Genomic DNA, 11,629 nt, shown 5'->3' on the forward strand with positions numbered 1-11,629 from the left:
TTTACATCATATACTTTTCTTAAAGAGACAGGAAATTTAGACTAACCTTCCTTAGTGATGACTGAGGCTGATGATTGGGATGTTGAAGCATTCAAAGCAGACCTCCTGGGTAATTTTGTATCTCTTGTTGCCAAAGACACTTAAAAGACATTATGTTGAACATGGAAAGTTCCATTCTTGATGTGAACAACAACAAAAAAATATGGCCAACACCAGGTTGGGTTCTTTTTATTGTTAAAACATTAAAGCATAACATTTCACCAAATACAGGAAATTCAGGGGTTGTCTTGACATTACAAACATCTGAATCATCAAGAGAAAGTGTTGAGCTATACATAGTCTGACGTTAATCTATCAATTTAATGTATATTAGTACATGATTAAAACATGGCCAAAATACAGAATCACAAAATAAGTACCTTGATGCTTCTAAATCTGAGACAAGTCAGAGAACTGAGTGCAATAAATTTCCAGCAAATGTCTATACACTCAATTACAACCTCAGGGCAGAATTGTTCCAGGAATATTGGTAGTTTCTCATATTCTGGCTCATTCACATTCAATTTAGTGAGAATTTTGATTTGAGAACTTGATAAAAACATTTTTAAAAATACAACATTTAACAAATGTGAAAAAAGAAGTTGTCTTCACAGGAAAATATGGATTGCTTGCCACTCCAGTCCTTAATTGCCTATATGTTTTACAAATCTTTACAAAACTAATTTGTATCCATTTTGGTTTCAAAAACATAGTACATCTGAAAAATAAAATATGACTCTACTGATGGGTAATACAAAGACATGAACACGCATTTAAAATTACTTTCAAAAGTAAATCTTTTCAGTAATACAGCTATAAGACAAGTTAAACATAGTACAATAAACCATGCATCTTCTGACTTGTCAGATCAGCTAAACTACTCGGTTAACATACAGTAACACTTTTGAACACTTTGTAAATTCAGCTTCTCTAGCACAAGGAAAAAAAAACATTAAATTTGTTCTTCAAGTGGTTCAAGGCTGTCTAAGTGTTTTTTAGGTGTATCATCACTATGACGGCTTTGGCAATGGGTTAAATGTTTCTTAAAGCCTCGGGGAAAATTTGATTCAAAATTACAACGGGGACACTTCAACAAACTTTGACCATGAGCAGCAACATGATTTTTAAGAAGAGACTCCAAGAGAAAAGCTTTGCCACATATTTTACATTTGTATGGGCTTTGAACATTATGCTTGTTAACTAAATGGTGCAAGACAGCACCTTTCTTCATTGCACGACAGCAACAAATTTTGCAGTAATACTTTCCCTTGCCACGCTTCATGTATTTTGCTATTTCTTCCTCAGAGATGAAAGCCTCTTTCTCTTCAGTAAACTGAAGCACACACTGTGGCTGCGTGGGAGTAGTTGCATCCATTTTGCTCTCTTTGCTGTAATCAGATGACTCCATATCATACTGCTCTTGGTCACTGTTGGATTCTTGCTCCTTTATCTCCATTGAGTCCACCTCTGTTTTTCCACACTCACTGCTATTTAGTTCAGAATCTGAGTTCTCCTGGTTATCCTTCTTGGGCTTCTTTTTTGGGCATGAATATAACATGTGTTCAGGTGATTCTTTGGCTAATATTGATTGTTCATCCTGTGAGAATAAATCATCCAGTGGTTTCTGATCATCTAAATTGTGAGAGAGAAAGTCACTGTCACCAGACTCACTGGGTGTTTGGGGCTCGGAGAAAAAGCCCGATGCAGACTTGTGAGGCTCGGAAAACAGGATGTTCTTCTGGATTTCAGAAGGTAAAGTAGTTTCAGCATGTCTCTGGACATCAGAGGATAGAGTAGCAGCAGGCTTCTGCATCTCAGAAAATACAGCATGCTTTTGAACATCAGGGGAAACAGCAGATTTCTGGCAGTCTGTGAAAACAGCTTGCTTGAGTGTCTCAGGAGAAACAGGAGTAGGTTTCTGAGACTCAGTAAAGAGGCCATGTTTCTGAACTTCAGGAGATGTGGATTTCTGAGACTCTAGAAAGGCAGCAGACTCCTGAACTTCAGAGGAAATGGAAGTGAGTTTTTGGGCTTCAGAAAATAGGGCATGCTTCTGGACTTCAGAAGAAACAAGAGCGGATTTCTGGGCTTCAGAACACAGGGCTTGTTTTTGACCTTCAGTAGAAACAGCAGAAGTAGACATCTGATTCTGGGGCTCAGAAAAGACAGCACGTTTCTGGACATCAGTAGAAGCAGTAGGATTAGATTTACGAGTCTCTGGGAACAACACTCTTTTCCGAGGTTCTGGGAAATGAGCCCGTTTCTGAATCTCAGATGAAGCAGCAGAGGTGGATTTCTGAGTTTCAGAAAAATACATAGATTTCCGTGACTCAGAGAGTTTCCAAGATTCAGGAGATACTGAAACACCAGGCTTACAGACCTCAGGAAAGAAAGAAGGCTTCCAAGAGTCAGAGGAAACAGTGTGACTAGACTTTCGAAGCTCAGGAGAAACAGGGGGAGAATGTTTCCATGTGTCAGGGGACAGAACAGGTTTCCAGCCTTCAGGGTAAACAGATGAGATAGGTTTCCAGGGCTCAGAAGAAACAAGAGTAGACTTCTGGGATTCAGAAAAGGACGTAGACTTACACGAATCAGAAACAAGCCTCCTAGGTTCTGGCAACACAACTGAACCAGGCCTTCGGGACTCAGGGGCAGACCTCCGGGATTCTACAGACACCGACATGGCAGGCTTTGAAGCCCAGGGAGAAACTGCAGAAGACTTCTGCACCTCGTGAGGTGAAGACCTCCAGGGCTCAGGGGAAACAGTTGGAGCAGGTCTCCACGACTCTGGCGAAACTGCAGAAGCAGGCCGCCGGGTTTCAGGAGAAGAAGCGGAAGCGGGCCTGCGCATTTGAGAGGGATGCCTTCGTGGCTCAGGAGACCCAGCTGGGGCATACCTCCGTGGTTCGGGGGATACTGCCGGAGCAGGTTTCTTTGGCTCTGGTGACACAGCTGGGGAGTATCTGCGGGGCTCTGGAGACACAGCGGGAGAATGGCGCCGGGGCTCTGGTGATACGGCAGGGGAATGCCGCCGGGGCTCTGGAGACGTTGCTGGGGAGTGCCGCCGGGGCTCTGGAGACATGGCTGGGGCTGGCTTCTGTGGGTCAGGGGACACAGCAGGAGACGGCTTCTGTGGGTCAGGGGACACGGCAGGAGATGGCTTCTGTGGGTCAGGGGACACGGCAGGAGATGGCTTCTGTGGGTCAGGGGACACAGCTGAGGCTAACTTCTCTGGATCGGGAGACATGGCCCGGGCTGACTTTTCTGGATCTGGGGACACAGTCTGGACTGACTTCTCTGGCTCTGAGGAAGTCACCTGAGCAGACTTCTGGGGCTCTGGAGACACAGAAGATTTCTGAAGCTTGGGGGAAACAACAGGTTCAGATTTGGGGAGTTCAGGAGAAAGGTCAGGTTTGCGTGACTCAGGGGAAAGGGTAGGTTTCTGTGGCTCCAACGTGACACTTTTTTTGGATGAATCTGAATCTCCTTCAACCTGTTGCTCTTTCCGCTCTTCATTCCACTTCTCAGGTGCTGCATGCTGTGCTTTGATGTGGTAATATACGTTGCAATACATCTTGCTGGTAAAGAAACATTTATGGCAGTGAAACAGTTTTGCACTTTTTTGATAAAATATAAGTTTACCCAAACCAGCAGCATCCATTTCATCACAATACTCTGGGTGAACAGTACCCATATGAATTTGTATGTTTTCATAGTCAGTTCCTCTGAAGCTGCAGTAGTCACACTCCAAGCGCTCTGTGGTTTTACGTAGTATCTGCAACATGTCCATTTTTCTACGGGCAGTAACAGTTTCACAGCACTGCACCTTTTAAAGATTAATTTTCAGTTCCTGCAATAAAGGAAAAAGATCTGTATATTTATCTGTCCATGTTAATTTCAACTCTGTCATTCCTAAATAACCGCATGGGCTTTTCCCCACCCACCGCCCCCTTTTTAGAAAGAGTAACTTTTGCACAGGTACTAACTCCTTCATAGAGAAATCCAAACATAGGTGTCTCCAACTTCTGAAAGTCATTTTATATCAGTAAAACTTGAAAAAACAAAGTTTATATTTAACAATAGGCCTTCCTACCTATGTAAAAAAACTGGAAGCAAATGATACAAAAAGAACCCAGGTGATGAAGAGCAAAGTTTGAATTTCATTTGATAAATGTGACTTGCTTTCTCCATTGTCTTCTCTTCCCATATTTGATGTGCTTTTATTGACATTATACACGTAAACTGAAAACAAAAAGTACTTTGAAACACTGCCACTGAGATAAAGCCATGTCAAAAATGCATCTCCATCATTCAATTTCAAAACAAATCAGCAGTTTTTGACAAAGACCAAAAAAAAAAAATCAAGAAAACAGCAGCCTAAAACCTAGGCCCTATTTTCATCTGTCAAATACTGACATCCTTTCACTAATTACATGGAAAAAAAATATGCTGATCATAAAAGCTTTATCTATTATGAAAAGGACTTTTCCTGTTCCATTATTTCATGTGCTGCCCCAATAACAATAAAAATACTATTTAAGAAAAACAAACAAAAAAGTACTCCAAAAACTGAACAAAAATCCCTCAAAATGCAAATAGTTTTAAATTATTTGGCTGGATTCCACTATTACCAACAGAATTTACCCAGATTAGCTACTACAATAAGCAGAAAACCAAGTCTAGTCATATTCTGCAAGTTATATTGTCATAAAAGTGGAAGGTAAAAAGGACATTCAAGTGAAATGCACACACTTTTTTTTTGTAGGTTGAAATTAAAACAGTTGTTACATGATTAATCATGCTAAGCTATCAACCTAATTTTGGGGGTCTTGTAAAACACACTGCTTCAAAACACTCAAAATTGTTGTTTCATTTTAACATTAATTTACCTGTCTAAATATATATTAGACTAACAAGTCTAAAAATATGCATTCAAAGCAAGTTTTCTTAATTTATTCCTAAAGCATTTTTACCCTGGTTTCTTATGGAAATGAGGCTTACACAAACACATTGCCCTACAGTCAATGCCAATCAAACCGGACAAAGCAATCCAGCCTTACTTTGCATTTCTACACCTTTCATGAAAATCAGGAACCAGAGAATGCAAGCAATGCCTCCACTGAGGCAGAATATGTCACTTAGCAGTGCCTGCTTCTGTTTAGCCTCTACACAAATAGGCTTGAAACTTTCAGAGCAAGCAGTGTCTGATTCAGCTTGTAATTAAGGAAAAGGGGAAGGAATTAAAAATACTACAGCAGTGAGCTGCTTTGGGTTTGGGGCAGAGACAGAATGAAAGCAAATTAGCAGTGCTGCTAAAGGATGAGATGGATACAACAAAAAACCAGGAAAGAAGGATTGGCTGAGGAGCAAGAGGGCACAAATCCTTAATAGAGTTTCACTAGCTCAGCTGCTTATGGAACAACTCCTTTGCGTGCACTGTGCATACACACTTCACATTAAGTCACAGGAACAGGTAGATTTCCATTTGGGAAGCGTGGTGGGACCACGGGTGGAGCTTTAAGAAGGATCCTGCTTTACAACCATGAGGCAAATGAATAGCATCCAACCACAGTCTAGCTACAAATGAGAAGTAATTACTCTCTGCTCTACAAACACTGAAGTGGAAGGACCTTTGGGGTATAAGCTGCAGTTTCCCACCACTGCTGGCATCCATACAAAAGACACCCCAAATTGTAGTCCACACCACATTCAGTTTTGACCACAAAACACTTCCCAACATAACAATTGTTTAATGCATGTAAAAGATGAAAATAAAACAGAAAGATGGCAGCAGTGCTTAGCAGTCTGTATTTGCAACAGCAAATAACTTGCCAATTGTAAAAACCCATAGTACATCATGTCTTAATACTCCAAAAGACCTTCAAATCTTTATGAATTACAGTGCATGTTTTGTTTGCAGGACTCGGGACAATGGGAGGAAGGGAAGATTTCAATTTGAAAGCAAAAATTTCTGAATTGCTGATATGAGCTAAATAAAAAGGCTTTGTTGTTTTTTGTCATATCACAGCAGAACATAATTAGGACAATAAAGACATACTGCAAGTAATCACACTTTTAGACTTGAAAGGGAATTTGTCAATTCCAAAATTGGTTGTAATCCTGAATTATCCATATTCTTTTCACTAGAAAACCAAAAAAGGCTTTTCCAATTTGAATTTATCACAGTTTATAACAAAGTTTACCAGACAACCTTTTCTACCCTCTTCAGAATTTCCCTGCCCTTCGCATGTCCCTGTTGCCTTTGCTGCGGTTTTTTGTTATTCACTGAACTACACTTCACCCCACCTCCCATCCTCTTCTTTTATTCAGTTCTACCTTACTTTATGATGAAAATTTCCACTTTCTCTCCAAATACAACAGTTAGAAAAAGTCAGTGCCTCCCTTCCACAAATTGTCCAAGTTGCTGCTAAGCTTTGTTGACCATGAGATTATTTTGGAACCAAAGAAGTTACAGGCACAGTCCAGACATCCAAAAGTCTGGATATTCAAGCCTTTAGCATAAGAAATAACATTGAAGAGCTGAGGGTACTTTCTCTCACATTGCCTTCACTCACCATTTTTAGTTTTGTAACTCAACCCACTGTATCTGGCAGTCACTGAAGCAACTGCCTCTTCTGCTGAAATCTCTGCTTAATTGAGGCAAGACAACTCTTTGTTAGTGCAGCACCTTGAGTCCATGGAATAGTAAACCTAGTTTTAAAATAGCTACTGTGAGATCAGTAACAAACTTAAAACAGTCATGTTGTCAATTTAAATTTGTTGAGACATTTCTGAAGGAATAAACTCTGAGATGTTGCTGGTTCACTTAACACAGATCTAAACAGCTAGTTTGAAAGATTTTCCTGTCAAGCCCTCCAGATTCCTTCTCATATTGAGCTCCAATACCACTGTCTCTACATGGCTCTGGTTGCTGCCCTCCTATACACTCAGGTTTATCACACAGATAAACCTGCATCACACTGTTCTTTGCCATCATCTCCCACATCAAAACTTGTTCTGCACTGGATCCTGCCTTGCCTAGTTGGGTGAAAGTGCAAGCAACAACGTCACTGTTTCTTATAGAGTCCCACACCAGCAGACCCAGCCAGCCTAAAATCCATATGCCCAGTAACCAGGTCTCCACAGCCTCGGCCCTGCATGAACTGTGATGGGTCCTGCATGAACTGTGATGTAATCTGTGCTCAGCAGCATCTTTTTGGCAACACTAAGAGAGACGGACCATGCTCCCTCTGTGTAAATGCATTATTACAGACATTAAAGGGAACTAGCTCTGTGCTGCTCCAACTCAATCCCATGAAAAAGGTCAGGAAAAGAACTGCTGTGACAAATCTGTCAGGGTGCTCCATGTGCACTGCAGAGAACTGGATCAAGTACTAAATCCCAGTATCATTCTATTCCTCTGAAGCTCTTTGACGAAAAGTATGAATTTCAGGGTGAAGATCAAATTGTCATGAGCAACAGCTTCTCCATGAAACAAAGCAGAGGGGAGATGGCCACTAGAGTATCTCTCAAGGCTTCTTGAATACTCCTAGGAGAACAAAGGATCTGCCACCTCTGCAAGTACAAATAACTGCTGTGCAGGCCCCAGGCCACTTTGTTTGGTTGAACACTCTGCCTGGCCATAACTGTTTTGTAAAAAGGACACTTGAGCATTGCCCCTATTCAAACTCCCAGTTAATAGGATGTGCAGTGCAGCAGTGGCTATAACTGAGGCTGTGCTGCATACCACTGTAACACTACAAAGCACAACACATTCCTTAATTGCTCTTTCTGCATTCCCTCCTACTTTTCTCACTTTCCATGGCTGCAACACTGAGAAAACAAATACAGATGCAGCCAAATCGAACTAATTATCTGTTCTGAGAACACATTACAACCGAAGCAGAAGCCTGAAGCCCAGCATTTATGCTTGTCCTGCGTCCACATCCTGCCTTCAAGACAAGGTACTGTGATTCAACTAAGATTCTGGAGCTTGCAATACGAAATTTTAACTTAAGGCAGCCAAGACTCATTCAGAGTCTTCCTAAGACATGACATTTCCCACTGAAATCTACCTGAACAGGTAAGTGCTTCTGTCTAAAAGCTTGCTGTATCCTCAGGTATCAAGCACAGTAACAGCATCAGCACCAACTCAGGTCTTAGCTGCCTTGAAGTGACACAGATCAATGTCCATCACTTAGGTTAAAAGCTGCCTGAAGAGACACAAATCTCAGCAGTGGGACCACCAGTCCCTACTGCTGCTCTATCAGCCACCTCTCCCAACCCCTCTTCTTTCACACATGTTTAGAACCTACATATAGAGGTTCCTACCACCAGCTCTCTCCTCTCTCCACAGAGATGCTGAAGATCCTTACACCAGTTCCTGTCCCCCACATTGCAGTTCTGGCCATAATCTCCTCTACCACAGGAAGAACAGAAAAACAGCATGGGGAAAGGATTGGTAACGAGGGAATGTATCTAACTGAGAGATGAACAACCACCACTGCTTTTCTTGCTTGGTTCTCAGCACCCAAGAGACTAAAGTCATGATTTGGCAGAAAGAAGAAGTATCCAGGAAGTAAGAGGCAGCAAGACAACCACAAATTCAACCAAAAGTTGGTTATGTGTATTGCAAGGCAGCCACAAAGTGGAGTCAAACAGCATCACAAATCTCTGTTGAGCTCATGTTAAACTGAGCAATAGGAGCATCCTAAGCTAATGCACAAGAGAGGAGAGACCTCCTGATGTCTTTCCAGGCATGTCAGAGACAGTTCCCGGATTCCACATCCCATCTTCCATGAGGATCCCACTAAAGATTAAGCCATACTTTCTACAGCCTCTCAAAAACCTCTCAGTGGAAGAAGAGTGGAAAAATGCAGAAGAGATACCTACATATAAGAAGGAATCCATGAAGGGGATGGCACAACATGACTCTGGCAGAAACCAAAATGTCTCCACTTCTCAACTCCATTCCAATTTCATAGCTACAAGTCTTCCAATCATTACTGGTAATTTTTAATAAACACATTCTACACTTAGCTTTGCAACATTTAATATATACTTGCATTTTTCCTCTACAGAAGATAAGCTGTGACTGTCCGAGGGAAGCAACAAAGGGCTCAAAGCTAAAGATCTGTCTGTGAGCACAGAAAATTTATGTAATTTTAACATTACATGAAGAATTCAGAGCACAGCAACAAGTAGTCGGCCATATCATTGTTCAAAATCAGACCGTCAGTGGCAGAAGAATCTCTAACTATTTTCCTCTCGATAATCAATCCTGGTGAGACACAAACAGATAGAGGACACACAACATACTTCAGTGACACCAACACAGCTGGGAAAGTGCTCCAGAAGAAAGCCCTGTGATTTTCTGTAATGCCCTACAACCACACATAGGATTCCCTGCACAGGAAGGATTACTGTTTATTCTCATCAGCCTTGGAAGTTTCTTGCAGGCAAACAGTTCAGTCATAACCTCTGTCAGTGAAGAGGGTCAACGTTTCCAGCACAAGAAAGCTGGGTTTGTTCCCAGCACAAGAAAGCTGGGTAAGCTAGATGCAGCAGGATCACTGCCTCTGCTAGCAGGAACAGATCCAAACTATTGCTGTGGTTAAGCAAAAGGAAAAGTTACATGTTCTTGCAGTGCCAAAAAGTAAATGGCAGTCTGATGGCAGCATGATGCTTCTCTTGAAGCTACATCCCTGTGTTGTGACTGACAAAGAGAAGTTTAGCTCCCAGAGGAAGCTGCACACAAACATCCCACAGTGGGGCAGAGCAGACACTTCGCAATGCAGAAGGCAGGTCAGGGCATCACTTCCAAGGCACCACGAACAAGACAGGCAGCACTATGCTTCTGCTAGCCCAGAAGTGTCCACAGGTACCTGACCACAACCTCACATCTGAACTCCCAGCTACCAGCCAGTCTAAGTTCCATCAGCAACAATTGCTGAACCAGGTCTTTAAAATTACACAACTACACAAGGCACAAACACTTGGACCCAACCAGCCACTGAAACACTAAGATATGCTGAGAACATGGGAGGCACCAGATCCAGGTAGGAAATGCTGTATTATGAAGTTCCACATTTCCAGGGAAGGTTCAAGTCACAGGAGATCTACAAAGCGACAATACCTGATGCACATGACTTAAGAAACACAAAGCATCCAGAACTGCAGCAATTTTGCAATATTTCAATCTTTGTTAAGAGAATTACAAGTCTATACAACATTAGTTCTCAATACAAGATCTAACAAGTCTACATTGCAGAGTAAAATCAATGTACCTTTGACTGATTCAAGATGGAAAAAATTAATTCCATGTACTTCTGACACAGCTTTCTAACTCCAAGTTCACAATTCCACTTAGCTGGCTTCCAAAAATGGTCTCAAAAACCTTACTACTGCAGTGCTGTACCTGAGCTAACGAAGTGCCGCAAGACTCACTAGAGCATTACAATCTAGTCAAGAACTGTGAATTAAGGTTGTGAAACTTGGTGATAACAGGCTAAGAATTCCATTTACACTACTCTGAAAGAATATGGGGTCCAAGGGAAGATTATGGAAGAGAAATAAGAAATCCAAAGTTTCTATGTTCCTCACTTGCAAAAAATTCATAGAATCATTGAGGTTGGAAAAGACCTCTGAGATCATCGACTCCAACCTGTGACTGAACACCACCTTGTCAAATAGACCATGGCACTCAGTGCCACGTCCAGTCTTTCCTTAAACACCTCTAGGGACAGTGACTCCAACACCATCCTGGGCAGTCCATTCCAATGTCTAATCACCTCCACAGTGAAGAAATTCTTCCTAATGTCCAATTTAAACGTCCCTTGGTGCAATTTAAGATTATGTCCTCTCGTCCTGTCACTTGTTAACTGGGAGAAGAGGCCGACCCCCACTCAGCTACAATCCCCTTTCAGGTGGTTGTGGAGAGTCACAAGGTCCCCCCTGAGCCTCCTGTTCTCCAGGTTAAACAACCCTAGCTCCCTCAGCCGCTCCTCACAGGACACGCTCTCCAGAACTGTTGTGAGCCGTGGTTCTGCACCTGCTTCTCTGCTCCCACGTGCGACGCAGCCGCTCCCGGCAGCTATTTCTGTCACCGGGGAAGGGCCCGGTCCCGGCGGGGACACGTCCCGTGCCGAACTCGCTATCCCAGGACAGCAGACCGGCGGCGCGCTCCTCCTGCTCCTCGCTCCGCCGGCATCACTTTAACTTTCCTGCGGGGAGGGGGTGCCTGCGGGTTCGGCTTTCGCGGGGCCGCCGGTTCGCCGCTGCCCGGCCCTCCCGGGGCCGCACCCCCGGGCCGGGGGCCACGCCGCCCGCCCATTCATCCCGCCCCTCCGGGCGCTCTCCCTCGTCGCCTCCCCTCTCCCTCTTCCCTCCCGTGCGCGGCCCCGTCGGTTTTGTTCCCCCCGCGCCGGCACCGGCAGCCGCCGCCGCCGCCGCCCCCCGCGCGGCGGGGGCTGGACAAGGGGAAGGCCCAGGCCCGATGCCCAGGGGGAGGGAGGGAAGCGCGCCGGGCCCGGCCGGCGGGAGCGGGGGGCGAGCGGGACGCGGCGCCCGCACTCACCGTTCGGCACCTCCG

General features: G+C 43.6%; 1 protein-coding gene across 2 annotated transcripts; it reads right to left on the reverse strand.

The window, feature by feature from the left end:
• Positions 1-212: 212 nt before the first annotated feature.
• Positions 213-11,629, reverse strand: LOC121673282 (chromosome alignment-maintaining phosphoprotein 1-like). Of its 2 annotated transcripts, none has more exons than XM_042046469.1 (2): positions 11,615-11,629; positions 213-3,889 (listed from the first exon to the last, which is right to left on the reverse strand). In XM_042046469.1, exon 2 carries the CDS (start codon positions 3,827-3,829, stop codon positions 992-994), a length of 2,838 nt encoding a protein of 945 aa, XP_041902403.1. In that variant the 5' UTR covers positions 3,830-3,889; positions 11,615-11,629; the 3' UTR covers positions 213-991. The 2 variants fall into 2 exon arrangements, with proteins under 2 accessions (XP_041902403.1, XP_041902404.1); XM_042046470.1 differs by lacking the exon at positions 11,615-11,629 and adding an exon at positions 11,090-11,262.

The sequence above is a fragment of the Corvus kubaryi genome, unplaced genomic scaffold (genome assembly GCF_017639235.1).
Source record: "Corvus kubaryi isolate FWS band 111438036 unplaced genomic scaffold, C.kubaryi_AGA036_p1.0 65312, whole genome shotgun sequence".
Lineage (NCBI taxonomy): Eukaryota > Metazoa > Chordata > Aves > Passeriformes > Corvidae > Corvus > Corvus kubaryi.

What these genes read in the sequence shown, in the direction of transcription:
- LOC121673282 (XM_042046469.1), bottom strand. Translation starts at nt 3,829, where the DNA reads ATGGACATGTTGCAGATACTACGTAAAACCACAGAGCGCTTGGAGTGT.